Raw genomic sequence first — 26,678 nt, forward strand, 5'->3', positions numbered from 1 at the left:
GCTCTTCAACATTCTAACAGGCACCATGATAGCGCAAAATCGCGAATCTTCAATGCATATGTAAAGAAATATACGGTAACCCGAATTTACCACACTCGCAAAATCGCATAACAACAAAATCGCATAACAGCTGAGCATACACCCAGCAGCGCTGCTGATGCCTGAACAGTATGTGGAATGGAGTGGGCGGGCATCGGGAGGCCACTATGGCACGGGGCAAACACTATGGGCAGTCTATCTGAAGTGTACCTGGCGTATAAGACGACCCCCCACTTGGAGGCATATTTTTCAGGGCCAAAAAATCGTCTTATACGCCGGCAAATACGGTAGGTGTTTTTTTTAAATTTAAGAAATTAATCTAACCTCTGACATCTAAGTGAGCAGATTTAAAATAATTCAAATGGCTAAAATAAAAAGACAGAAAAGCAGGCACTTTATACCTATGTAAAACCAATAAAAGGAACCTATTATGAGCCCCCAAACTACTCCTTCCCATATTCACACAACCACCAAACAGTATGTATCAGTTTATCTTGCCGATGCAATGCCCTGTTATAGTCAGAGGTGTGTGTTTGGCCTTCATACTTACAAACTGTCTTGAATTGCAACATTTATTACCTTTGGTATTTAAAATTGTATTAAAAAATAAAATAAAATTGTGTTAAAATAATCCTTTGGATTTAAATATTCTCTTCTGACAGTAATGCTAAATTCTGAGACTCTTGTTTAGGATTAAAGTTAGGCAAGAAAAGAATATTAAAATGAAGGAGAGCTTTTCTTACCAGCTATTAAGTAAATTATAAAGCTTAATTATAATTAAGTTGAATTATAATTAAAGAAGGTGTTGATAGAGACACAACCATGGAGTATGTACAAATGCTAGCATATATGATCAGACCTCCTAGAGAAGCAGTACATATCACTAGGGGAGATTATTGTTGTTATGCAGTAAATCAAACCATATTGGGAAGGAAAAGGTCTTCATACTACAAAGTAATTCCAACTAGATTAGACTTATAATAATACTTAATACTTTAATACTTTGATATTTATAATAAAGATGTAAGAATTAGAAGAAAATATTGGGGAATTTTAAAAACAACTTTAGGACATATAACTGACAATGAACTACACTTTGTTTAAAGTGTACAAATTAACAAGTGTTGGCACAATGTGCATACCCTTCTTTAAACCATCTCTAGAAGCAAACATTTCCATCATCTCCAAATGTTCCCTCAGGCTCCTTGGTAATGCAGCCCACCCACCCCTCCTCCTTTCCCAGCAACCATAGCTCTGCTTTTGGACACTATAGATTAGTCTGCATTGTCTAAATTTTTTATAAGTGGGATCATTCATAATACTCTTTTTGCCTACTTTTTTCACTTTCAATATTTTCAGGTTCATTCATGTTGCATGTATCAATATGTTTATTGCATTATTTATTACTTATTTATTCACTTGTTGATGGACATTGGGGCTGTCTCCAGGTTTTTATGATCACAAATAAAGCCACTGTGAACATTCATGTGAAAATCTTTAAATGGAGATATATTTTCCTTCCTTTTGAATGAATACCCAGAGGAATTTTAAGTTATATGCAAAAGAAAAGAGTTTATAAGCATAAAATGAAGGTTCAAAGAGGAAAAAGTTATATTTGACAACATTTTAAATTTCTGCATATCAAAAAAATCTCATTAACAAAGTTACAGGAAGCCATTCTCATACTTTATTGGTGGGAATATAAATTAATATGATAATTCTGAAAGCACTTTGACAGTATCATAAATTTCAACAACTTTGAAAATATTTGCAACCTTTGATAAAATTTTCACTTTGATTCACCTGGAGAAATAATATGAAATGGACACAATGATGTATGTACAGACTCCTCTAGCATTACTTACGGCAGTTAAAGACTGGAAACAACCAAATGTCTTATAACAGGAACATGAGTAGCTAGTGATTTCATAACTAAGAAATCTTATGCAGCTGCCCACAAGGTGGTTATCAAACTATATCATAAACTACTGGTCGGAGTCGAAGTTGCTACAAATTTTTTGGAGAACAGTTTGATAATATTTCACTAGGGGTAATTTACTTAAAATGCTTATGAGCAGTAACTTAGTAATTCTACTTTTAGGAATATCTGAATGGAAATACTTTTATACAAAAAATTATAAACAAGCCCTCACCCCCCTGTTGTCTGCATGAGTAGGGGGGTCGGGGGGAAAATAGGGGGTGAGGACAAAATGTAATACCTTAATCAATAAAGAGATTTAAAAAATTTATAAACAAGGATATTCATCACAATATTGTTTAAAAACAAGAAAATTTTAAGACAGGCAAATGCCCAACATTGGATAAATTAGAGTAATAGAGTCAATAAAGGATTTAATAAATTAAATTATGGAACATCTATATGGAGGAAATAATTCAAATGTCCTATAAAAGTGTTTAGTGAGAGAGAACATACATTTCATAAAACACCACCTGCCATGGACTCGATATTGAAATTTAAAGGTAGAGAGAGAGAGAGAAGGAAAGGAAGCAGAACATTAGTAATGATTAATGTATGGGTAATCGGTTAACTTTTCTCTTTACATTCCTGGGTTTTCTGAACTCCCTTCTGTGGATATGTAATACTTTTGCAGTGCTATGTTATAAACTATGTCATAGAGGCAGAATTTGAAATTGCATACTCAGTGTGAAGGCAGCTCTGTGTAGAAAAGAGGCAAGGAGGATATCAACCAAAGCATGAAGAGAATGATTTTATTCTCTTTGTTAACCAAAATTGCCCATGGCTGAAAGCTTTCTTTAAAAAAGAAAGGGTTTATGCGGCCTTCTGCCGGCTAGAGAAAGGCCAGGTCCCGGCACCCAGTCTAAACCACCGGCAGCAGGTCCGACGTTCCAGACCTGGAGCGCGCTCTTCTTCATTATGTTTTGGGGATGTACATTGTTTTGAAAGCATTTACACTGGCTGCAGAGAAGAGGGCAGGAGAGGGGCAGCGAGGGAGAAGCGTCTGCTCTGAAGCCCTGGCAGTTCCCGCGCGTTCGGGACCAGGGGCCTGGGCGGTGTCTGGAGGTTGGTTCACTTCCCAGGTGCACTCGGCGTGGGAGCGGCTTTGTGGCCTGGCCCGCGGCTGCTGACTGCTCGGCTTTCCTGCCCCTTCATTTGGGACCAGGGGCCTGGGTGGGTGCGGCGGTGCCTGGAGGTTGGTTCACTTCCCAGGTGCACTCGGCGTGGGAGCGGCTTTGTGGCCTGGCCCGCGGCTGCTGACTGCTCGGCTTTCCTGCCCCTTCCTCTCTCCAGTCGCTGTGATTTGATCTAGAACATCTCTGACTTTTTCTCTCGTCAGTATAATTTTGGGAATTTTTCTAAATATTAAGGAATCAGGGCAGAAATTCTTTTGAGAAGAGAGGGATAAAATGCGGCTCTCTTTAATTTGTGAGGAGGAACGCCGAGAAGAGAGGGCATTCCTCCAGCGGTTTAAAAGGGGGACCCGCCTTAGGGGAATAAATAAAAAGGGGGGACCCGCCTTAGGGAATAAAGAGAGCCCCGTGCACGCACGTGGCTTTGGACCTTAGATCTGGAGACTCAGATCTCCGCTTCTTCTGCTCAGCTTCCCCCCCAGCGAGTCCTGCTCGGGGCATAGCCACCCTGCGGCTCTCACTGGCTTCGGGGCGGGCCGGCAGGTGGACAGCCGCCCGCTGCCCCCATCACAGACCATCCATCCCCTTGGTCTCCCCAGCAAGGACATGTCCTTAGTAACTCAGACAAGATCCCAGCAAGTAAGAGGCAAAAGGCGGGGGGAGGGGGGGGAGTAGTGTGCTCAGCTCCAAGTGCTCACCGTGGCCAGGAGGATGGGGTGCTCCTACCCCAGGCCTGGCTCGGGAGTCTGCCTCCATCTCTGAAGAAGCCAGCCCTACACACACACACACACACACACACACACACACACACACACACACACACACGGGTGCGCGCTGCGGGGGAAGTGGAAGACAGGGATGATGGGAGGACGGTAGGACAGATTCAATAACAGAGACTAATAGGTTTGATGCCAGACAGCTGACAGACTTACCTCATCCGTACTCACAGAATTACACAAAGTAGATTTCCTACAAAGTGAAATTTCAAAGGAGACTGAGGGCGAGGAAAGCGTCTTTGCAGAGAGCACGAGGCAGCGAGGGTTTGCACCGACGGGCCTCTAGCACCATTACTGGCCTCCCTCCGCCAGGTCTGGTTCTGAGCTCCCACTGCTGCTTCCTCTGCCGTCAGGGCGGAGAGAGGGGAGTTTCTGCGCCTGCGAAAGGGCGAGGGGCAAACTAACGTCTGGCTTCCTGCCCAACTAGCATCTAGGTGGCAGATGGCTCTGTCTCCCCTGAGATCACGCTTGGGAAAGATGGCCAAGGGGGCAGTATTGCAGAGAGTGCGCCCGAGGTGACATGCTGGGTATTTCCATACGTGAAATCTGGTGGAGCATTCAAATGTATTAAAATATCTTGCACTGAAATTTTTAAACTTTGTGAAGAAGTGGAAGCATATTTCATGTTAGTATTCCAACAGCCCAGTCTACTGAGTATGTGCCTATCAGTATTTGAGTGGCTAAAAAAGCTGTGGTATATTTACACCATGGAGTACTATGCAGCTGTAAAAAAGAAGGATCTCTTACCCTTTGAGACAGCATGGGGGAACCTGGAGAGTATTATGCTAAGTGAAATAAGCCAGGCAGAGAAAGACAAGTAACACATGATCTTGCTCACATGTGGAATCTAATGAACAAAATAAACTGATGAACAAAATAGAACCAGAGACATAGAAGCATGGAACAGACTGTGGAATCTCAGAGGGAAGGCAGTGGAGGGATAGGGGTGGGAAGAGATCAACCAAAGAATTTATATGCATATATACATAACCCATAGACACAGACAATAGGTGGTGAAGGCCTGGGAAGGGGGGAAGCAGGTGCAGGATGGAGGGAGTCAGTGGGGGAAAAGGGGAGTCACCTATAATCCTTTCACCAGTAGAGATAGATTTTTAAAAACAAAAATACTCAAAAAAGAGTATTTTCAACAGCATACTAGGTACTTTCAAAGATACAAAAGTAAGCATAATCTAAATTAGGACCAAAAAAAAGACAGGAGATGGGGAATTCAAGGTGGAGAGATATAAATGGCACCGGAATGATGGTCTTCATAGATGTGGCAGTTTCCCCACCAAAGCAGACAGTCTGAAAGGCACCTACGTTTATTTATACCTGCTGAGGGCTTACTCTACCTGGTGACAGACCAGATAAGTTTAGTAGAGCTTTCAGACCTCCTTTAACCTTCTTGTTTCCTGTCCTCCATTCTGTATGGGAAAAAAACTCATCTCTCCACATCCAAGAAATAATTCCAAAAATAAATGCCCGACCAGGACATGATGTCCCCAGTTTTCTCTCCAGAGCCGCAGATGTGTGTGTTGCTCTTGAAGTCTGTGCACAAGCAGCACAGCAAATGCAGGTCTCCCACTGGCTCCCCAGCCGAGTGCCTGCGCTTGGCCAGCTGCACGTAGGAGATAATGCCTGGGAAGGAACTGCTGGATGAGTAATTCGTAGTAAAAAAACCAACACACAAACAACAAAAAAACCAACCCTTGAGCTGTAGTTAGCACAATTTGTTCAGCTTTTCATTCGGAAGATGTAGATTCCATACGTTGAGAACTATGCAAAAGCGCTTTGAACTTCAAGCAGAAAAGCCACGCGATTGCTGGGGACTCTGAATGGAGAGGCCAGCCTGTGCCCTGCTCACTGAGCGGCCAATTTCCCCTGGAGCTGTAGAGAGTGAGAGTATTGCTTGTGGCCCCTGGTGCCCTTCTTGATAGAACTGAGAAAACATGGCAAACTAGGGAACATACAGACCCAGGAGCCAGAGCCAGGTTCAAGTATAATGTTGGTGCACTAGCCAAGTCTGGGGCCTGTCTGAGTCCACATGGTCTCATTTGGTTAATCCACTGGTCAGCTGGGACTTCCTGACCCCTGGGGAGTCAGAGAAAGTTCCTGTAAAGCAATGCCTAAACCTTCCCCCAACCTTCGGGAATTCTTGGGGATCACTGTCCCTTAACCTATCATTCCTCTGTCTCTATTATGCAAGCTGTGTTCCCATTTCCCTGTAGATCACAAGTGAAACTGCCCCTCTCCAGTGTCCACCAAAGAATCCACTCCTCCTGGCATGGCTAGTAACTTCACCGGAGGTTTGGGGTTGGCAAGGACTGGGACGGGGGGAGGGGCACACGGCTTTCTTCATCTCTCCAGAAACCTCTGTCTTACTTCCCCCCTCCTTTTTTTTCCCCACTCCTGACACTTGCTTCCAGATCCTTTCTTGGAAATGGCAAATATACAAATATTTCCCCTCCTGCTCTGCAGAGAAATTTAGCTCTTCTGTTCTTGTTCCAAACCTTCACGTTCAAATACATCAAGATGCTGGCAGAACATTCCAATGGTCTCCTCGGAAGACAGTCAACGTTGTACATAGAAAAAGAAGTTTCCCATTATCTTTTAAAAACCGCACTAATAACACCAACCTTGCTCCTTTCTAAGATTTGTTCGAGTTTTAGCTACAAAGGATGCAAAATACCTGGCACATAGTAAATGCATAACCAACTGTGATGATGATGATTCTGTATTAGGTGGCCAGTGTTTGCAGTGACTGTACTTCTGTGAGTATCGCTTCTCATAGTTGTCATTCGTTATTTCTGCAATCTTGTTTTAATGTCTGTCTTCCCATTAGGCCATCATTTCTCGGAGGCAGAAACTCTTTCCTGGTTAGCACTGTGCCACCAATGCCTCGTACGGTGCCTGGCTCACATATTTAGCACTTTATCGCATTAATGAATAGATGATTGGATAAACAGAGATAGGTGCGGAGTGTTTTTCTCTTTCCTTAGAATCAGTGACTTTGACAGGAAGGAGTGACAGGGCAGAAAAGGGAGAGTGAATGCACGTAGATATTCTCAGAATGTCCTGAGCCGCCTAGGAGTTGGGAAGATTAGCAGACCCTCCATTTCTGCGTTGACTCTTTGTTCCTGTGAATTTTCTGCTCTCTCCGCCATATGAGTCTCCTACCTATTCTTCTTGGGTTAATCATTCTCCCCGAAGCTGAAAAAGGACAACAAAATATTTGTTTGCCTACCTCCACACAGTCTCACTAGCAACCCATGATCAGTAGGTTACAGACCAGTCCAGAAAAACTTCTTTTACCCATAATTTATTTGAAATATTTTGGTCCCCCCAACAAATTTTTCCACGGCAGATATTTTGCCTTTTAGCGGCCTGTCACCTAATAATCTAACTTTAATGTTACAGCAATTTCTGAACAGGAGCTTATAGAGCAGTGACAGCGAACCTTTTGAATTCGGCGTGTCAGCATTTTGAAAAACCCTAACTTAACTCTGGTGCCGTGTCACATATAGAAATTTTTTGACATTTGCAACCATAGTAAAACAAAGACTTATATTTTTGATATTTATTTTATATATTTAAATGCCATTTAACAAAGAAAAATCAACCAAAAACATGAGTTCGCATGTCACCTCTGACACGCGTGTCATAGGTTCGCCATCACTGTTATAGAGTAACCTAGGACTGTAACTCATTCCTGCCCTGTGGAGTTGCCTGGATGTGCAGTGACATCATATTTCCAAGCACAGACTCTGGCGTTACCTCTGTGGCCTGAGACAAAGAAATAGATTTCAGACAGCAGCAAGGGAAGGCGCCTGCGAGGGCTGAGTGTGGCCCTCCTGCCCCTGCCCAGCAACCTCCTGGTTATGTTTTAGCCACGTGGCTCCAGTTGAGGAATTAATTTGAAGAAAAGATTTCATGGCAAAAATAAAAATCAGAAAGATATAAAGTTAAATTTCAGATAAATAATGAATAGGTTTGTAGTAGATGTATGTCCGATGCAATATTTGAGACCTACTTAGAGTAAAAAAATATTTGTATTGGTTACCTTTGGCAGTCTTACACGCTCTTGGAGAATGTGGGATGTTAAGTGGGATGGGTGAGCATCATATACGAAGAAGAGAATAAAGCCATTATAAATTAAGTTGAATATTTTTCAGTTGATTTTATCATTGTCATTATTATCATTATTATTATTATCAATTAGTACAGCTCTTAAAAATTCATTGTGTTACTTCATTGCTTTGTTTCATGTTCCAACACACTGTCATTCTACTTGCCAAACCATACAAGGCATCTCTACCTGGGCCTAACTTTTAAGGTTTACTGTTCACATAAAGGCACTAAAATGTGCATGAGAAACTAGCCACTTTCTCATGTCCCTCTCTGCCACCTTTCATTACATCGCACAGGGTTTTACCCATCCCCAAAGACTACTTCTGATGGCCTTACCGATTCTGGAATTTATTTCTCAATTAAATCTTGAAATCAATGGGAAAACAGTGTTCAATATGCAGAATTTAACTTTACTTGCAGCAAATAAACCTAGCAAACATTTATGCCAGGGAGTTGGAAAGTCTGGTTCTGTGCCCTCACATGGAGAATGCTCTAATGTAGCACTGTAGCTGTACCTTCAGGTTGGCTGTTAACACTGATAAAAGTTATAATCAGAAGAGAGCAAAACCACATTAAATTCTAAACTGTCACTTTCCCTAATTAGTATTTGCGTACTGCACATATGTGTGCATGCACTATTTATCATTTGTCTGCGTGGATTAGATATTTCAGTTCTAAAATCTGGAGGAGACAGACATTTTTCAAATAAATTATATATGAGTCATAATGAATATGAATACACTCACGCAGGCAAAACATTTTAAAATGTACATCCTATCCCATTGGTTTTATGGTACACGGTTGTCACCCAATGGAGAATTAAATTGCTTTCTATAGCCATTGTGTCGTGGATCTTAAGAGTCACAGATAAGGAGAGAATAATGAAAGCTTGTATGCACAGAACTAAATTCCAGATTCTAAGTCCACTAGGCTGGACTGAGAGAGGATGGAGTCAGTTTTATAAAGGGGTCAATATTCTGTCATTTTGGACTTCATTTAAATATTTTGAACTTCTGGGTACTAAAAGACACTTGCCCACATGTCCTTGGACTACTCAAAATTGTGCATTTACAATAAGAGTGACATTATGAGCTATTGAAAAATGTTCATAGCACATTTTAACCAAAAATGAAATGGATCAACCAAGTTGAGTATAGGTCCTGTGTGAAAATAGTGATGAAAAATTCAGTAGTGAATTTAGAAAAATTAAAAATAGCCTGATTCTAGAAATGATGAGATCTAGGGAATAATTATCTACTTGTTCCTGGTATAATTTGATCTCCCAACTCTGTAATATACCCTCAGTTTTTTTAAAAGGCATAAGGTGCCACCATGCAACACATCTCATCTTCTTTGGCTCAGGAAGAAATTAGCTCCATTCAAAACTAGAGAGCAGTAAAAATTAATTTGTATTCATTTTTAAACAGCTGTATTATGAAAATATTAGTATTCAAAGGATATTTGCCTACTTTGAAAATATTCAGAGTTACCCAAAATTGGCCATTTGAGGCTTAAATGAAAGGACTGTACATTTTTATGTATATAAATACTATTTCAATCATCAAAGAAAGTGCTAGGTAACATTTATTAGGGAGATTGAGTTAAACCGTACCTATGGAAATTGTTATCTAAGCTCACAAACTGCATACAGTTTAAAATTTAAAACAACATATAAGTGCAAATTATTTTGTGAAATGATCATGAAACTTCACCTAAAGTCAAATTTTAATTACTTCCAAGATGGTATATTCTTTTTAACTGCATCTCCCCAGTTCTTAAATATATATTTGAAGCTATAAGAGTAAAAGTGAATGCTTTCTCTCATTTGATTTCTAAGTCATTTATTTTAGCAACAACGGAGCCATCTCCATCATGGTCCTCCCTCTTACAGGATATACAGCCAAAGGCTGGCTGCTTAGAGAGGAAGGCCTCCAGCTTGGGGGAACAGCTCTATGTCTGTGAGGTCCACTGCCGGGCCCTCCAGGCCAAATCTTCCAAAGCATTGTAGTCTCTCCCCAGCTCTATTTTATCCTGTGTACTTCCTGTCCAATTTATATTCTGTAATTACTGTGGGCATTACCTAACTCCTGTGCACAGAAATCTTCCAATGAACATTGTTGAGACAGTGCATGCATTCAATGAAACTGACAGTGTGTCTTAGGGGTGATACAGATACCCCCCCCCAAAAAAAATTATGAGGTATTTTATGACTATAACTAGAGGCCCATTGCACGAAGAAATTCGTGCAATAGGCCTTCCTTCCCCTGGCTGCCGGCACTGGTTTTCCTCTGGCACCCGGGGCTCTGGCCACAGCAAAGAAGTGAAGCCTCTTCAGCCTTCTGTCTTCGCTCCGCGCCTGTGTATGCAAATTAACTGCCATCTTTTTGGGGTTAATTTGCATACTCTCCTGATTGGCTGGTGAGCGTAGCAGAGGGATGGTCAATTTACATGTTTGTCTATTATTAGGTAAGATTGTGATAACTGTTATAAAAGTAAATCATGAGGGTGTTTTGAAAGCAGATAACTAGAATGGATTTGAGAAATCAGGGAAGGCTGCCCTGGGGGAGTGATGCTAAGGGGAGCTGGCCAGGTTCGGGGCTGAGAGGGTTGGGATATTCATGGGGAACAGAAAAGAGGATATTCCAGGTGAAGGAATCAGCGGACGTGTGTCACTAGAGTGCAGTGAGTGAGCAGAGAGCTGATGAACCTGCGAGCCAGACTGCTCAGGACCTGCAAAGCTGTAGTAAGGATTTTGGACTTTTAATTAAAGGCAGTGGGAAGTCCCTCCTGCATTTACTTCCATTCCATAAAATGCAACATAGATTATTACAGGGGCCATTGAACACAGCAAGCATGGCTACTAAACTAGCTCAGGTTGTTAGCGTAGGTAGCTAGATATCACTAAGGAAGAGAGCAAAGGGAATCCGATATTGTTTCACCAGGAAGCTTCTGCTTTGCACACCTCAGGGATCACAGCATTGCCCTGCCAAGGATTGACAGCCCGCCCTTCCCTACTCTGGTATGGGGTGGGAGTGGTGAGGAGCAGGGGGAGGTAAGAGCATGCCAATAGAGGTCAAAATGGTGCAGGGAGAGGTGCTTGACTATAGAGGCTTGTCAGTCTAGCCTGGGGAAGAGATTGGTTGGGAGGTGGACCCATCAGAAGTCCACGAAAGCTTGGAAGTTGATTGGTTATTTCAAAAAAGCTCCTGCGATAATACCATCCCAGGGAACGCCCACAGCCATGTGGGTCTAGCAGCCACTAAGGTCTTCCGCAAACCCATGGGTTCCAAAGGACGAAGCTTTCATAGGAAACAGAAACTCCGGACTAGGGCCTTTGTTTTGGCCTTGATGAAGACAAGATTGATTTCCCCATGGCGGGATGGGTGGAGATGGGAATGAAAACCCAGGGGCAGCCTTCTGTTTCCACCCAAATAAATCTTGCCACAGCACACTCTCCCACACGTGGGTCCATGGACTGCCTTACGGTCCCGTGAAAGAGCCTGCTTTCCACGGGCAGCATTGCAATTACAAGCCGCAGTAATAGAAGCACACCATCTAACCAAGGAAGGCACACAGCCCAGGCCCAACCAGTGTGGAGGATATCCTGGGAGCTCAACACTTAACGTAGTGTTTTGATTTCTTTCAAAACAAGGTATTCATACTGGTTGTTTGCAATTCAAAACACATAGTTTACCAAAAACTCAGAAGGCCAAGTCAACCAGGCTAAGCCTGAACTCGATTTAGAGTTGAGTCATCCCCTCTGGCTCCTGGTCTCTCTTACTGCACCTTGGCCTCTTTACTCTGTCCTTCTATCTGCTGTCCTGACCTGATAAACCCCTTCCCTGTCCAGTGTGGAGTCTTCTATGTCTGTGAGAGGAGAGCATAGAAATGTTGATCTGATAGTAATGCCCCCTCCCCTCCCCTTATATCTAGAGCCCAGTGAGAGTTACCAGTCCTGGGTGAGTGCCCAGAGCCATGGACCAGCACACTCATGGAGGTTTTGAGTGGAAAGCTATGCTAGAGAAAGTTCCCGTAATTAGCTTGAACTTTTAAAACTAAAATACACCTGATTCTGATCCTGTGTGATTAGGATAAAAGCAGGCCTTATCTGTCCTATATAATAAAACCCTAACATGCAAATCAACCAGATGGCAGAACAACCGGTTGCAATGATGCACACTGACCACCAGGGGGAAAACACTCAATGCAGGAGCTGCCCCCAGCCCACAGGCCCCAACCAGTGGCAGCAGCAGAGGGTGGGACCGGTGAGCAGGCAGCACCAGGCCAGCCAAGGCAGGTGCCAGGAGAGACCCCCTTGATTGCCCCACCAGTTGCCCCACAGATCAGCCCTGATCTCCGGCCAAGCCTAGGGACCCTCCCCATGCACCGGGCCTCTAGTATATATATATAAAAGGCTAAGTGACCAACCATATGTCCGTCCGACTGTCTGACTGACCAACTGGCCAGTACATATGTTGCACACTGGCAATTTAAAAATAAACGTTGACTCCCACATGCGCGATACATATAAAGCTCTCGCTGGCGCCAATCACACGCAATTTGTCATTGTCGATCGTGAATTTGGTTGACACTTCTATTATAGAGAAAGGGAAAATAGCAATATTAAAATATTTCTTCTAATTAATTTCCTTTCAATGTGCACGAATCCGTGCACCAGGCCACTAGTATTAAAAATAAACACATTTGCCATGTATAAGGGACATATTTTAAAACAAAAAAAGTACCTTTTTTTTCTTTTTATTTGGAGGTGAGAGGTCCAGTTCTCTTTCTGTCCTTCACTATTAACCCCTTCCCCGGCAGAAACGTGTATACACGTTTTCACAAAATGTTCTTTTTCAGTCGTCAACGAGTATACTAAGAAAATATGGTAAAAAAATATGGTTTATAGGAAGACGAGTTACAAACTGTTTTCATAACCAGCATCAAAAATACTATATAGAACCAAAATAAAAAAATTAGCCTGAAAAAGAAACGTTTTTAACAAAAAAATTGTTGGGGAAGGGGTTAAAAATAGTCTGTCCCTACATACCTCCATAAAACATTGGCATAACCCTAAAGTTTGAATGAGCAAAGGCACATCAACTTTATTTTTTTAATATATTTTATTGATTTTTCACAGAGAGGGAGGGAGAGGGATAGAGAGTTAGGAACATCGATGAGAGAGAAACATCGATCAGCTGCCTCCTGCACACCTTTTACTGGGGATGTGCCCGCAACCAAGGTACATGCCCTTAGTCGGAATCGAACCTGGGATCTTTCAGTCCACAGGCCAACGCTTTATCCACTGAGCCAAACCGGTCAGGGCCACATCAACTTTAAAAGACTCTGTTGTTTCAAGGGCTCATTGGCTTGGAGAACCTACCCCTTGACTCCTGAGCTTCATTGTTCTCACCAAGGGACACCACCAAGTTGGGAACCGGTAGCACAGACACGTTACCGATGGGAAAGTAATGATGAGGACCTTCTTGTTCTGCCTCCTTTACGTACACACGATTGTTGTTTGCCTCTGAAACGTTATGCAGGCTCTGGCCTGTATTTGAAGTGGCCTGACTTTATGTAACCGTAAGAGATAGGACTGATTCACGCGTCAAGCCTAGTAATGTAACAGCTCAGAGCTGAAAGGGACGGCTTTGTATGAGCTCAAAGGGTAACTGTTGGTCACATATTGTAAACTTCCGAAGTCCCAGCATCCCTTTCAGTAGCTTTGTGGAGCTTTTAAAAAACAGTTTTTAGCAGTCATTTCTCTCAGGGCCTAATCATTTCCAGGTAGTAGTTTAGGCTAATTAAGTCTTTGAAGTCACTAAGATGCTATTAAATGCACCGTTGCTCTGGTGCCTTGAATATGACAGTGAAGGGGAGGGTGTGTCTGTGTGCCCAGCATCAGGAAGTGGCCTGAGTGCCCCTCAGCAAACGCCTTGGTTAAGAAAGCTGTTTGTTCAGCCTGGGACGCTGAGCCTGCTGCTCTCACCCTGCGCTGTGTTCTCACGAGGTCCAGGGACACTGCTTCCATAAATGCAGACAGGGAAGCGTGAGTCCGGGACACTGGCTTCCAGGCTCCTCGGATTCACAGAGTGGACACATAGGATGCATCGCAGGAGGGACTTTTAGTCTCAAAAGTGTGTTCGCTGCGCCGTCAATACTGCTTATAGCTAACAATGGTTTGTCCAAGTGCTGCCGTTCTTACTTTACGTCACTGTGACTACTTCTAGTGGTGCGTCTGTGAAGTTGGGGTAGTTTGAAGTATGGGCGTCATGAGTCAGAGAAGCACAGTGTGTGTGTGTGTGTGTGTGTGTGTGTATGTGTGTGTGGTGTGTGTGTGTGTGTGTGTGTTCCATTTACAAGCATTAACTTAGGGCATTATGACTTAAAATTTAGCTTTGTTTTCTGGGCAGATCTGTTTTCTACATAATTATATTGTATATCACTTTATCCTTTTGTAAGAATAATATAGCAATAGAAGCATGTGATGTTTTAATTGGGTTAATGTTGTTATTTTGTAAATCAGAAGACACCTTAATCAATAAGCCAAATTAATTTGGAGCCTTTTATGATTACGCTAGCACTAGCAGGCTCAGAGTAGAATGTCTCTGTCAAATTCTAGGCCCCAACATGGTGGAAGTCTTCCCTATTTATACTTTTTTCAGCTCTTTGTCTTCCAAATTTGGGACGAGACTTCCGGACCTCCTGAGAAAGAAGTCCTGCGTGCTGGGACTGTGATTATTCTATTGTGATAGTCAGATGTATGACCTCATATTTTAATAAATGAAAATATTATTTTTAAAAAATGCTTTTATTTAAAAATTACAGTTGACATACATATATTAGTTTCAAGTACACAACCCGTGACTGGACATTTATATAACTAGGAAGTGATCACCCTAATAAATCTAGTACCCATCTGACACCATACATAGTTATTATAGTATTATTAGCTGTGTTCCCCATGGTGTACTTGACATCCTCATGACTATTCTATAACTACCAATTTGTTATAAATCCCTTCACCTTTTTCACCCAGCCCCACAACCCACTTTTTATCTGGCAACTGTCAAAATGTTCCTATATCTCTGAGTCTATTTCTGTTCTGCTTGTTCATGTATTTTGTTTTTAGATCCCACATATGCATGAAATCATCTGGCATTTGCTTTCTCTGTCTGACTTACCTCACTCTGCACAATACCCTCTAGAACCCCCCATGTTGATGCAGGTGGGAAAATTCCATTTTTTATGGCGAAATCATGTTCCGTTGTATATATGCACCACTTCTTTATCCATTCATGTTTTGATGGACACTTAGATTGCTTCCATAGGTGGGCGTCCTTGGGGTGGGTGGGGGCATTATTCTCTACCTCATCAGCCTTGGTTTCCTCATCTGAAAAATGTCAAGGGTGGGGAAAAAAAGGGACACATATGTAATACCCTTTGTAATACTTTAAGCAATAAAAAAAACTAAAATAAAATAAAAAACAGAATAGTATAAAATCACCTATCTCAGAGTTAGGGTAAGAAGTAAGTAGGATACTTGATGTGAAATGCTTAGTGCACATGGTAAGCACTTGGTTAACGGTAACTGTTACTGTGGCTGTTGTCAATGAATGAATCTCTTAGTCCCTTCCTGCTACATTGCCCAGGCTTCATGCCTCTGCCTCGGCAGAGTGGTTCAGACGTCCTGAAAGGTTCAAGGCTGGAAAAGAAGGCACATTCCCACCAGCTATTCTTCCCCATCAAATTCTTGGCAGCCGCCAACTCGGAACCATGGCTCTCTCAAGAAACAGAGGCTTCTTCTGGTCAGTCCTTCATTTCAGACAAAAAATCTCTTCAGTCGAAGGGACATAATGAAGAGCCTGATAATTCACAGAAAACAGATGCAGAGGCAAGAAATGAGGGCTGCCTCTGTTTCTTCTCTTTCTACTCTGTCCTCCTGTCACGCCAGGCAGCACTGGTCTCGGGACAGGACCATGATGTGCAAAATGCCATTGTTTGCTGCTGGGGATCTTGCAGCCATCACTGTGGCTGCCCATCCACTCTGCCTGCTTCTTTTCCAGGTGGCCTACTTAATCTTGGCATGTGCATGCTTTAACTCCATACACTTGGCTGTGCTTGCACTGGATGGCAATCATCAGAATCCCTACAATGTCATTGCTGATTTCTGCGTTGCTGTATATAATATTAGCCTGAGATATTCTCCATAGAGAGCGTGAGTGAGAAAGGGGGAGGGAGGGGGGAAATAGCATGATATTAATTAATATTTAGCTCCGGGTTGATCTCTATTCCACTTTTTACTGACACAGTAAACTAGATTGGAAAGTGGTTAAATTTAGATTTCCTTCAGTCCTCATTTTAAATGAGAACAAAATAGCTCCTTCAGCTATCTAGAATTCTTAACCCTTTAAAAGTATTTTTTTCTGGCAGCACAAATAAATTTTCAGAGACGTCAAGAGGAATTAGTAGGGAACAAAGATTTTTTTTTAATTTCGTAAATGTCCCCTATGATCTTTTCATACTCTTCATAGACTGCATTTGGACCCCTCTGTCATCTTACACCTTGTTATGGGTTCTGAATCCATGAATACATCCTAACAGCCATGTTGATACCTCTGCACCTTCCTACCTTCGCCCTCTCCCACCATTTGCTCTCCCATCTCTCTCATCTCATGTAGCCTCTGGAGCCAGCAGCCCTCACCTCCCAGGAAGCACCCAAGAGCCATATTCCCTTTTCCCGGTCAATGAACATTGCCATGTCCTCACGCTGTTCATCACAAGCAGGTATTAAAAAGAAAGCAACTAAATTAATGCACTAAGGTGAAGTTTCCAATTCTCTCAGGGAAATTTGCGTTTTTAAGGGCATAAAATTAATTTTTCTAGCTTTTTTTGAGGTATAATTGACAAATAAAATTGTAATATATTGGGAGTGTACAACATAATGTTTTAATATACCTATACATTGTGAAATAATTCTCACAATCAAATCACAGTTACCTTTTTTAAATTGAGCTGAGAGAGGGAAACATTGATTTGTTCCACTTATTTATGCATTCATTGGTTGCTTCTTGTATGTGCCCTGACCGGGGATCAAACCTACAACCTTAGTGTATTGGGATGATACTCTAACCAACTGAGCTACCCAGCCAGGGCCTAATTGTTTAATTTTTTTTTATTTTTGGTGAAAGCTTAAGGCTTATTCTCTTAGCAAATTTCCAGTTTAAAATACAGTATTATGAGCTACAGACACCCTGATGTACTTTATAGTTAGATCCTCAGAACTTTCTCATCACAACTCTGTTTTTCCTTTTCCCACTATTCTTGCCTGGTTTTTATTTCTCAAGCTAAGAACTGTCTGTTTTGATGGTTTGAGTCAAATTCCCCAAAGCACATAGAAATGAAGACAATGAATGAAAGAGCTTAGTTTAGGAAAGAAAATGAAGGGCAAGAAGGGAGGGCTGGATCAGAGAAAGGGAATAAAACAGAAAGAGGAGAGATGGAAGAAAATGAGACGGGGAAGCAGAGGTTATAGGCACCTTCTGACTCGCAGGTTGCCTTCCTTAGTGAAAGTGTGGCAATGCCTAACTCATTACTCCATCCTGCCTCGCTCCCCTGAGCATCTTCTCATGCTTATCTCATGCCTATCTCATGCTTACCTCACGCATTAGCCCCATTCAGTGTGTGTACTAGTATGTATTGGCAATGTCCTACCACCGCTATCTGTAGGGGAAAAGAGCAGTTCCCATGAGTCTTACTTCACACAATGCCACTTTGGTCTTTCCTAAGAGGTGCTTGAGCCATTACTTAATTCTCCAAAGCTCGGTTTCCACATCGGTAAAATGGAAATCATAATACCAGCATTATGGCATTTTTATAAGAACATAATGAAAACCTTTCTGCATAGTACTTGGAACATAGTAAGCTTTTTTTAAAAAAAAAGGCAATTGTTTTAAATTGTGGTAATTATTCTTATCCTTATTATTATTATTTCTTCTCCAAGAAGAAGTCAGATTTTCTTCTTTTATCACAGAAAATGGTATTCTTGCCTGCCTTTCCCTTTTCCACCGCTCCAAATTCAGCACCCCCTGACTCGAAAAAATGAAAAATATGGAAATACTAAAGCATGCAAGCCTCCCTGGCCTGCATCTTGATTCTCAGTTCTCCTCATGGAGGTCACACTCCTAGAAGCTGAGATAACAATTAGCCTATGAGAGAATCCTTCCCAGTGCCTGGAGGCATGCCAGTCATGGTTAAAGCTCTGCATTTCCCAGATGAGAGTTGCTGTCTGACACATGAATGTTGAGTTTGTATGTCCAGGCACTCTGGCTTCTACCATATCTTATACTGCCTTCTCCCGTCAGCATTGCTCCACCTCGACATCTGTCCTGTTTTCCTGGCTTTATGAGGCCACCCCCAGCCTTCGTAGCCTCTCCCCTGAACAGTTGCTCTGTAGATACACCCATTGGAACTGGTAACCCCTTGTACTAAGAATTGGTGCTGCTATAAAATAAAGCTACCTTTGATTCTCACTAAATCCTGGCCTTCTCCTAAACCAGCCCATGCGAAGAACTGTAACTCCTTTACTTGTGTGTCCATGGACATGGCCATTTTGGTGGGATGAAAGTCTATACCTTTTATCAAATCATTAAAAGGGTCTAAATCTTAAAAGAAATGGCAGGTTAAATAGCATTGCATTGCTTAATCAGCTAATATATTCTGTCTTGTCACAGCCTTTCACTGAGAAGCTAAATTTAACTCACTTGGAAAAAAATTGGAACTATGATCTTTTTGTTGTTGTTGTTGTTGTTGTTGTTGTTGTTAATCCTCATCCCAGGATATTTTTTCCATTGCTTTTTCAGAGGGGGGGGGGGCAGATGAGAGAGAGGACCATTGATGTGAGATAGATACATGGATTGATTTCCTCTCATAAGCGCCCCAACCTGGAAACAGAGAGCAAGCCATGTGCATGTCCTTGACCAGAAATGGAACCCGAGACCCTTTGGTGGTGCTCAGGCCAGTGCTCTAACCACTGAGAAACACCAACAGGAATTACAATCTTCAAAGTTTACTAATCTGTTTTACTTTTATAAATGGCTGTATATGATCTCAATGTAATGAGATAAATAGGGCTCAAAAATTCACTTACAAAATTTGGAGTTGTCTTATTGCAAGATTGGTGAAAAATAGTCTTCTAATTACAGACGGGAAGGGATTTTTCATTAATTTGTTTTCATTTGTTAGATAGGTAGGAAAAAGGCACAGACCTATGTGTATGAACAGCGACATCTTACATTAAATCAAGAAAGATCCAAATAACTGAAAGGCAGTCACTTCCTTACACCCTCCTGCAAAGGTTAAGACCTGGGCAATCCCAGCAGGAGGGCAGGGAAGACTCGCCCAGTGGTAAGGTCAGCCATAGTTCTGCCTGACCAAGGGGGGCTATACCCCAACATTACTGCTCTTGAGAAATGCAGATGCATGTACATACATGTTCGTACACGTACACACACACACACACACACACACACACACACGTCTCAAAGGCACCTCATGTCGGATAGAACATGATTCTCTAAAAAGACTTAGGTCCCAATGCAGTGCTGGTGGCAGCAGTACAGACCACCCCTCCTTATGGCCGTCGTCCCTGGGGCCCTTGGGGTCCTTTTGATGAGGCTCTTCATCAGGGTTCCCCATCCTTCAGAGACATTCTTATACCTTTGAACTCACTGACAGAATTCCAGGTTTGATCATCTTCCTTCCAAGAGGCTCCTCTTTCCCCAGGCCAAGTGGCTCCCACCTCGCTCTCCTGTCTTTGATGCCTTCCCAATAGTAATGCGGGGGGAGGCGGTACCAGCTTGTCTTGAGCAGGAGCGCTGCCTCATAAGCCCAATGAAATCAAATGAAACAAACAAAACTGAACATCCTTAAACGTCGTGTCCACACACTTACCCCAAACAGCAGGCTCCTTCCTGGCGGGAAAGTGCCACTGAGAGCACTTCTTCCCAGAATGAAAATGGTTTTCTCATTTTCAGTGGCATTTTCTATTGTCTAAAAGTTCACCTCATTAGATACCCATATTAAAGTATGTGTATATTTCTGTGTATTCACATTCCCCAAAGAATGAATTACCTGTCCCTTGGCTCAAAGTAGATTTGATAGTGTGTCTTACAAGCTAGAGAAACATATTATAAAGCAAAGTAAAAATTCCACCCTATTGGACAGTTAAGCACATGGTCAAGCTCAACCAGTATCATATTTCCAGCTCAGACCTGGCAGGGTATCAGAAACACCTATGGTACTTTTATCTTATTCTTATCTTTATTGTTGAGAGCATTACAGTTGCTCCCCCTCTTTTTCCCCCTTTACCCCCATCACTGGGTCCCCACCCCACCCCAGGCCTTTGCTGGGCTCCAACCCCAGATTCAGTGCATCTGCTATTTGCATTTTGATCCTTTCTCCAGGCTGGTGTGATGGCAGTTGCTGTGGCGCATACTGTCCAGGGAAGACCAGGTCCCTCACGTATCCAGCTGGTCATTACCCTGGAACAGCTCATGCCCCCGGCCCCCCAAAACCAGGCCCAGGTTCCAGGAGCAGAAGGTGACGTTCAAAGTGAAAGGCATCGCTGCCATTGATCTTAGAGGCAGCACCCTCCTGCTTCTCGGGGCCCCTCTCAGCCAAGGACGAGGACGTGAAAGCAAACGCAATTGTGGGAAAGAGCGCAAAACACTTTTTATTATATTGCCGAAGACTAGACTCGAATGTAAATCTGCGGAAGTCACACCAGAGGCCTCTTTCATGAGCAGAAATGGAGCGGGCATTTCTGTGCCGCCCGTAGATCAGTCAGAGGGGGCGAGCCCGTGGCATGGCCTTCACTGCGCTGATTAACTCCAGGGAGTGGGCAGCGTTGGCGATCGCTGAGCCAGCATCTCCTTGTCACCCGCCGGAGCGACACGGGGAACAGAGAGCCTGGGCGCGGTCTTGTCGCCCTGCACACAAGGTCTGCGCATCTTAAGCTGTTTGCTGAAGTGCAGCGGCTGCAAAGCAGAGCCAGGCGCCTCTAACAACCCCGCTGGCTTCTGCGGCTTGGCACCGAGAGTGTGAACCGGGGTGCGAGTTGGTGTGATGATATGTGTCTGGGTTGACAGAAACCTGGGTGCTGGGAATGATCTCAATCACCATGGTTATCTCCAGGGTAACGGTGTTTTAAAAGCGGAGGACCCGCTCAGAAGTAGGCAGAGGCATCGCTCAGGGGAATCCAAGAGAGCTGGGACCTTCCTCCCCATTCCCCTCTGGCCTGAGCCACCAGCGCCTACCAGCTTCGTTACCAGCTTCAGAAGGATCTTATTTGTATTGAACAGTGGCAGCTGGAATACGGTGACTGGTGATTAGAATCCATACTGGCTTCAGAATTTTAAAATTAAAAGCAAAAAAATAGAAAGGACTCAATTTCCGGCCCTGCCAGAGTACAGTTTGTTGTATGGCCACTCTACCTGCTGGAGTCTCAAGTTCTTCAGCTATAATCTGGGAATCGTATCTCCCCTTCCTCCTCGAAAGGCTGCCGGCAAACACATGTTATAATCTGGGGAAATTCACCCAAATGTAAGACACCATTGGGTTAAGCTTCTCCCTTTAAAATGTCTTCTGTGCCACGTGGCATAGAAATGTATGCTGTGGATGACGGGGCGTTAAAGATGTGAAGGAAGTGGCTGGAGGACGTGTTCTCCCTGTTTCAAAAGACAATTCACATTTATTCTAATAGCCCGTGACCTACATGTAGGTTTATTCTTTGTACCTTGCTGATTCCCACGCTGTTCTACTCTGTCGTTTCACTCCTCCCCCATAGGCAAGGACAAAGAGGGGGACTCTCCCTGTCCAGCCTGCAGCTCTGTGTTAATGATGAGGCTGGGCCAGGTAACGGGGAGCTCACCTCCTACCACCTCATTATCGCCTCTGGTTGGATGCTTCTCTGTGTGAAATGCTGAGGGGAGGCAAAGGCTCGGATTCTCTCTGCTCTTCTCCCTGTGACCTGCCAATCACCACGTGCTATTGGATGTGTCCTAAATCTCTCAAATCAGTCCTTTTGCCTAACACAGAATATTGTCACTCCCGAATCACAGAAGTACCCAGCTAACTGCACCAGTCCCTTAGTCATGTGCTCTGACCCCCTGCCGACCCAGTCTCCCCTGCACTCACTGTGGGGAGTAATCTTGACAAAATCTAAATCCGTACACATCAATCCCTACTTCCACCTCGGATGGCTCCCGGTGCCCCAGAGCAAAGCTCTGACTGTCTGGACATGACAAAGGTTCTCTGGCTCTGATGCCTGCTCACCTCTCCAGCATCTCCATGCGCACTGCACCCAGCAGTACCAAACTAGCCCCAATCGCCAAATGCACCCTATACACTGTGCCACGCTTTCCCCGAGTCCTTCCTTCACTCCTTTCTACCTGGAAAATTCCTATGCGTCCTTTAAAACTGTTCCAGAGTCACTGCTCCTTTGATGCCCTTTTCAGAGAAACCAGCACCCTTACCTTTTGAGCAGTCTTCCGCGAGTGGTTCTGTTCCCTTTAGCCCCAGGTAATCAGCCTCTCTCACAGTCACATACCCTTCTTGCCACTTCTACAGCTATAATGACCTCATTGTGCATTTGTTGTTTATATGCTTTTGTGTCTTCCCCGCTAGAGTGGAAGCACAGTGAGGGCAGGAGCTGGAGCTGATCACTGTTTTATACCCAGAGCTTTGTTTGGTGTCTGGAGTATAGAGGACATCAATAAAGGTTTGGTAAGCTCAGCGTTGAGGGCTATGAAGACTCAGAGGAAAGGCATGAACCCAGCCAATCATTGAATGAGGAGGGATTTCAGAGGAAGATACGTCTAAATTGAGACCTGAAGGGTAACTGCAAGTTAGCTAAGCACAGGAAAAGGGCAACCCAGACCAAAAATAAATAATAATAAGTAGCATGGACAAATTCCCATATTGAGAAAGAGGGTCCATGGAAAAACAGGCACAACGATCAGCTGTGCCTTATGCTTACCATGCCCAAGAATCAAAACATAATGGGATCAATATAAATGTATACACATACGTATATAAGAGAGGTGAAACTTTAATTTTTAAAAGTTCAATTAGATATAATAAAAAATCACCTCCATCAACCTGTAAAATCCTTAATATTTAGCCCAAAGCCCTCTATCAGACTAAACATTTCCATTAACTTTCTCATTTTCTTCATTTTCCTCAAGTCAAATTTTAATTATTTGTAGCTTTTTTCATTCTCTGTTTTAACTCTTGGTATTTCTTAAGATAGTCCCACTATAGATAGTATGTTTATTTAAGCAGAGAGATGTGAACCTAACCAACCACCTTCCATGAAATTATGTACAGAAAAACGGTGGCAAGTTCCAAACACTCAACTTCGAGGTGAACATTTAGAAAATCACCTGTTTCTAAATGGAGGTTTGGGGTGCACAAGGGACAATTTGCAGCAGAATGTGGTGAAAGGCGTTCTGGTCTTGGCGCCCACAGGTCTACATCATTCCCTTCACAAAGTTCACGAGCCTCTCAGTCTCCTCGTTTGTTGAATGAGATACATTATATCTGCTTTATATTCTTCACAGGAATCCCCAAGATTAGAATCACCTAACAGACTGGATAGGACTGTATTTAGTAATGACACAAGGTCATTTTCTGCTGTAGATATTTTTGTGTTAGAAAATAAAAAATCAAACAAATACAGCAACATTATATATGCAAAAATATGTACAGCAATTTAAGTTAGTAAAAGTAAAACTATACTTTCGAAATACACAGTGTTAGTTTGTCTCTGTGTCTGTGGCATAACCAGGGCAAGTGTGTTTCTATAGAAATGACCATTTGCCTCATTCTAATACCCGCTGTACCCATTTTGTCTCGTAGAATGATTGAAGATAGTGGGAAAAGAGGAAATACCATGGCAGAAAGAAGACAGCTGTTTGCAGAGATGAGTAAGTACAGAACTTTCATGAAAGACCCTATAGTGTCCATTGATTATACATGAAATTCTATGACTCGGGTACTTTTATTTAAAATCCCAAATTTCTTTGCTTAAAATGTAACTTTGAGGAATTTTGCCTGCTAGAAGGGAAAAGTTAAATTAGTGAAATATCACAATGTGTTACTACACTCTGTATTTTATATGAAGGAAAAGTTTCATGGACCTAAATATATGTATATATACACACATACACAACACTTTAGAAACACTATTCAATGTTAGCGTTTAATGGAGTCCACTAAACTTCAAAGTCTGGGTTCATCTCTCTACACTGTCAGCGTCCAGCATGTTGTAGGCAGTGATAAAATTTGTGAAATGAATCATTGAATGTCTCATCTACTGAATGATGGCATATGTTTCTATGGGAAAGAGGAGTCCTGTGTGATTACCAGACAAAACGATATACTGTCATTTAGACTTCATGCCGTAGGGAAGGATCTGTCCCACAGACCAGTCTCTAAAAAGATGAAAAGTTAAAAAGAACCCACACGCCCTGTTAGCATGGCTCAGTAATTGAGCATCAAACTATGAACCAGGAGGTCATGGTTCGATTCCTGGTCAGGACACATGCCTGGGTTGCAGGCTCGATCCTCACAATGGGGCGTGCAAGAGGCAACTGATCAATGATTCTCATCATGGATGTTTCTCTCTATCTCTCCCTTCATCTCTGAAATCAATAAAAATATTTTTTAAAAGAGCCCTTGAGGGCACCTGCTATAAAGGGAAACCAAGCCATTGGAGAACCCATGAAATAGAGGCCATGGTTTATGTATATATATATGGTTGTAGTCAGTAATGTCTCCCCTGTAGACCATGTTTCTTATTCATAAGGAAGAACTTGACATTGGGAGGAAAGCACACATCTCAAATGAAAAGTTATGAAGAGAAAAGTACAATTCTCTTATTGTCTTTTGATCTCTTTTTCCCCCGCATAAGGAATGAGGATGAGCAGAAGTGAGTGGTAAGCCTTTTTCCCTGAAAAGGCAGTAGACAAAAATTAAGTTTCTACTGAAGATTGGAACTGATTGGCAAGAATGAGGGTCAGAGCAGATAAAGAAAGTACAGGATAATAAGATTCATATTTCTCTTTATCATTTCCCAATAATTGGGTGACACCAAGACAGTGTTGGAACTAACACAAAGGAAAGAAAATTAAAATTGAGATGGGGAATCTCAATCATGCTCCTTGCTTTTTCCACTTTTAGAAGCATGTCTGCAGTGCCCGTGAGTGTTTCCGCCATGACCTTCCAATTTGCTAGGCCATGTTTGGTACTGGGTCTTCGTTTGTGGCATGGCCGGTCACCTGGACTTATGACCTTATTGATACAGATCTAGCAGATCAAGGAACCTCGTTACTGCCTGCCCATCTAAACAAAATACAAGGCAGCACAGATATCCTCCCATATCACAGGTTCTTAGACTGAAAAGGCAGGAGCCAGGTACATCATGGGCCAGTGTTTTGTTACAGAAATTTAAAAAATTTAATATTTAACATAAAAAAAACAGTAAAGTCTTAGGGGAAATGTTTGAATTTATTGTTACATTAAAGACTTTATTGGCAAACACACTGTAAGAATTATAAATGTGTACTTACTTAATGATTTTTAAAATACTTACCAAAGGTTGCGTGCCTTCTCCCTGGTGCAGTGTTGAGCACAGAAAAATGCATATGTCGCACATGACTTTTGCGTTGAAGTTGTCCAACTCAACGAAGGGTCAACATAACTTTTATAGCCAAAGAAAGAGAGAGAGCTCTACATTTTTCAAGTTGGGAGAGCTCCTTCAGTGATTACATTTCAAAGGGATGGTTCCCAGGTCCTAGGAAGGATATATCTGGGCTGTAAAACTGGCCAGAAACTGGGAATTTATGTCTCAATGGGGCACATAACAAATTTACAATGGAAAGTTTTCTAAGTAAAGGCTCTAAGAAGAGGGAGGTCAGAGGCCTAGAGTCAGGAAGAAGTCTGACTCAAGTTTAGTCAAGCTGAGGGGAACATTAAGGCATATTGGCTTTACAAAGGCCAAGGGCAGAAACTAACAATTAATAAGAAGAACAATTGATAGGAAATCCTGGCACATTCAGGTGATTGCAGCACATGTGCGTGACACATCTACTCTGAGCTCATAACCACAAGCAGAAAGTAGAAAGAAACGGCAAAGAAATGAAATTAAGAGTCACGTGGGCTCACTAAAACAGCAAAATAGACTAGCCTTACATATAAAAAAACAATAGTAACTCCATGGCCGCCTCCTTGAATAAAGAAATGCTGGGCAAGCTGCCCTTAAACCAAAGAGCACCTTCAGGATAATGCCCTAATGATCAGTTGAGCTAGTACCTTAGACTAAAGCTGAAAAGACTGCTTAAATGTAAATGTCATTCTCACCTTGGCCTTTCTAGTCATTGAATAAGTTTATCAGCTTAAATAAGTTTATTAACCTGGATTTTAGCAGAATCAATAGTTTGTGCTTGGAATTAAACTCACCTTCTCTGTCTTCCTGCTGTCAGAGCACATTTACTCCACCTTGTGCGACACGTGCTTGTGCGCACATCCACGTCACGCACCATGAGCTCCTCCATAGGGACAGAC

General features: G+C 42.6%; 1 protein-coding gene across 1 annotated transcript in view; it reads left to right on the top strand.

Moving 5' to 3' along the window:
• The window catches only part of DTNA (dystrobrevin alpha), a 292,781-nt gene that overhangs the window by 164,533 nt on the left and 101,570 nt on the right, over positions 1–26,678 (top strand). Inside the window, exon 3 of the mRNA XM_015565683.1 lies at positions 23,973–24,040. Within this exon, the coding sequence (XP_015421169.1) occupies positions 23,974–24,040 (67 nt within the window). The 5' untranslated portion in view covers position 23,973. The remainder of the gene's footprint in view (positions 1–23,972; positions 24,041–26,678) is intronic.

This window comes from Myotis davidii, unplaced genomic scaffold (assembly GCF_000327345.1).
Source record: "Myotis davidii unplaced genomic scaffold, ASM32734v1 scaffold520, whole genome shotgun sequence".
Lineage (NCBI taxonomy): Eukaryota > Metazoa > Chordata > Mammalia > Chiroptera > Vespertilionidae > Myotis > Myotis davidii.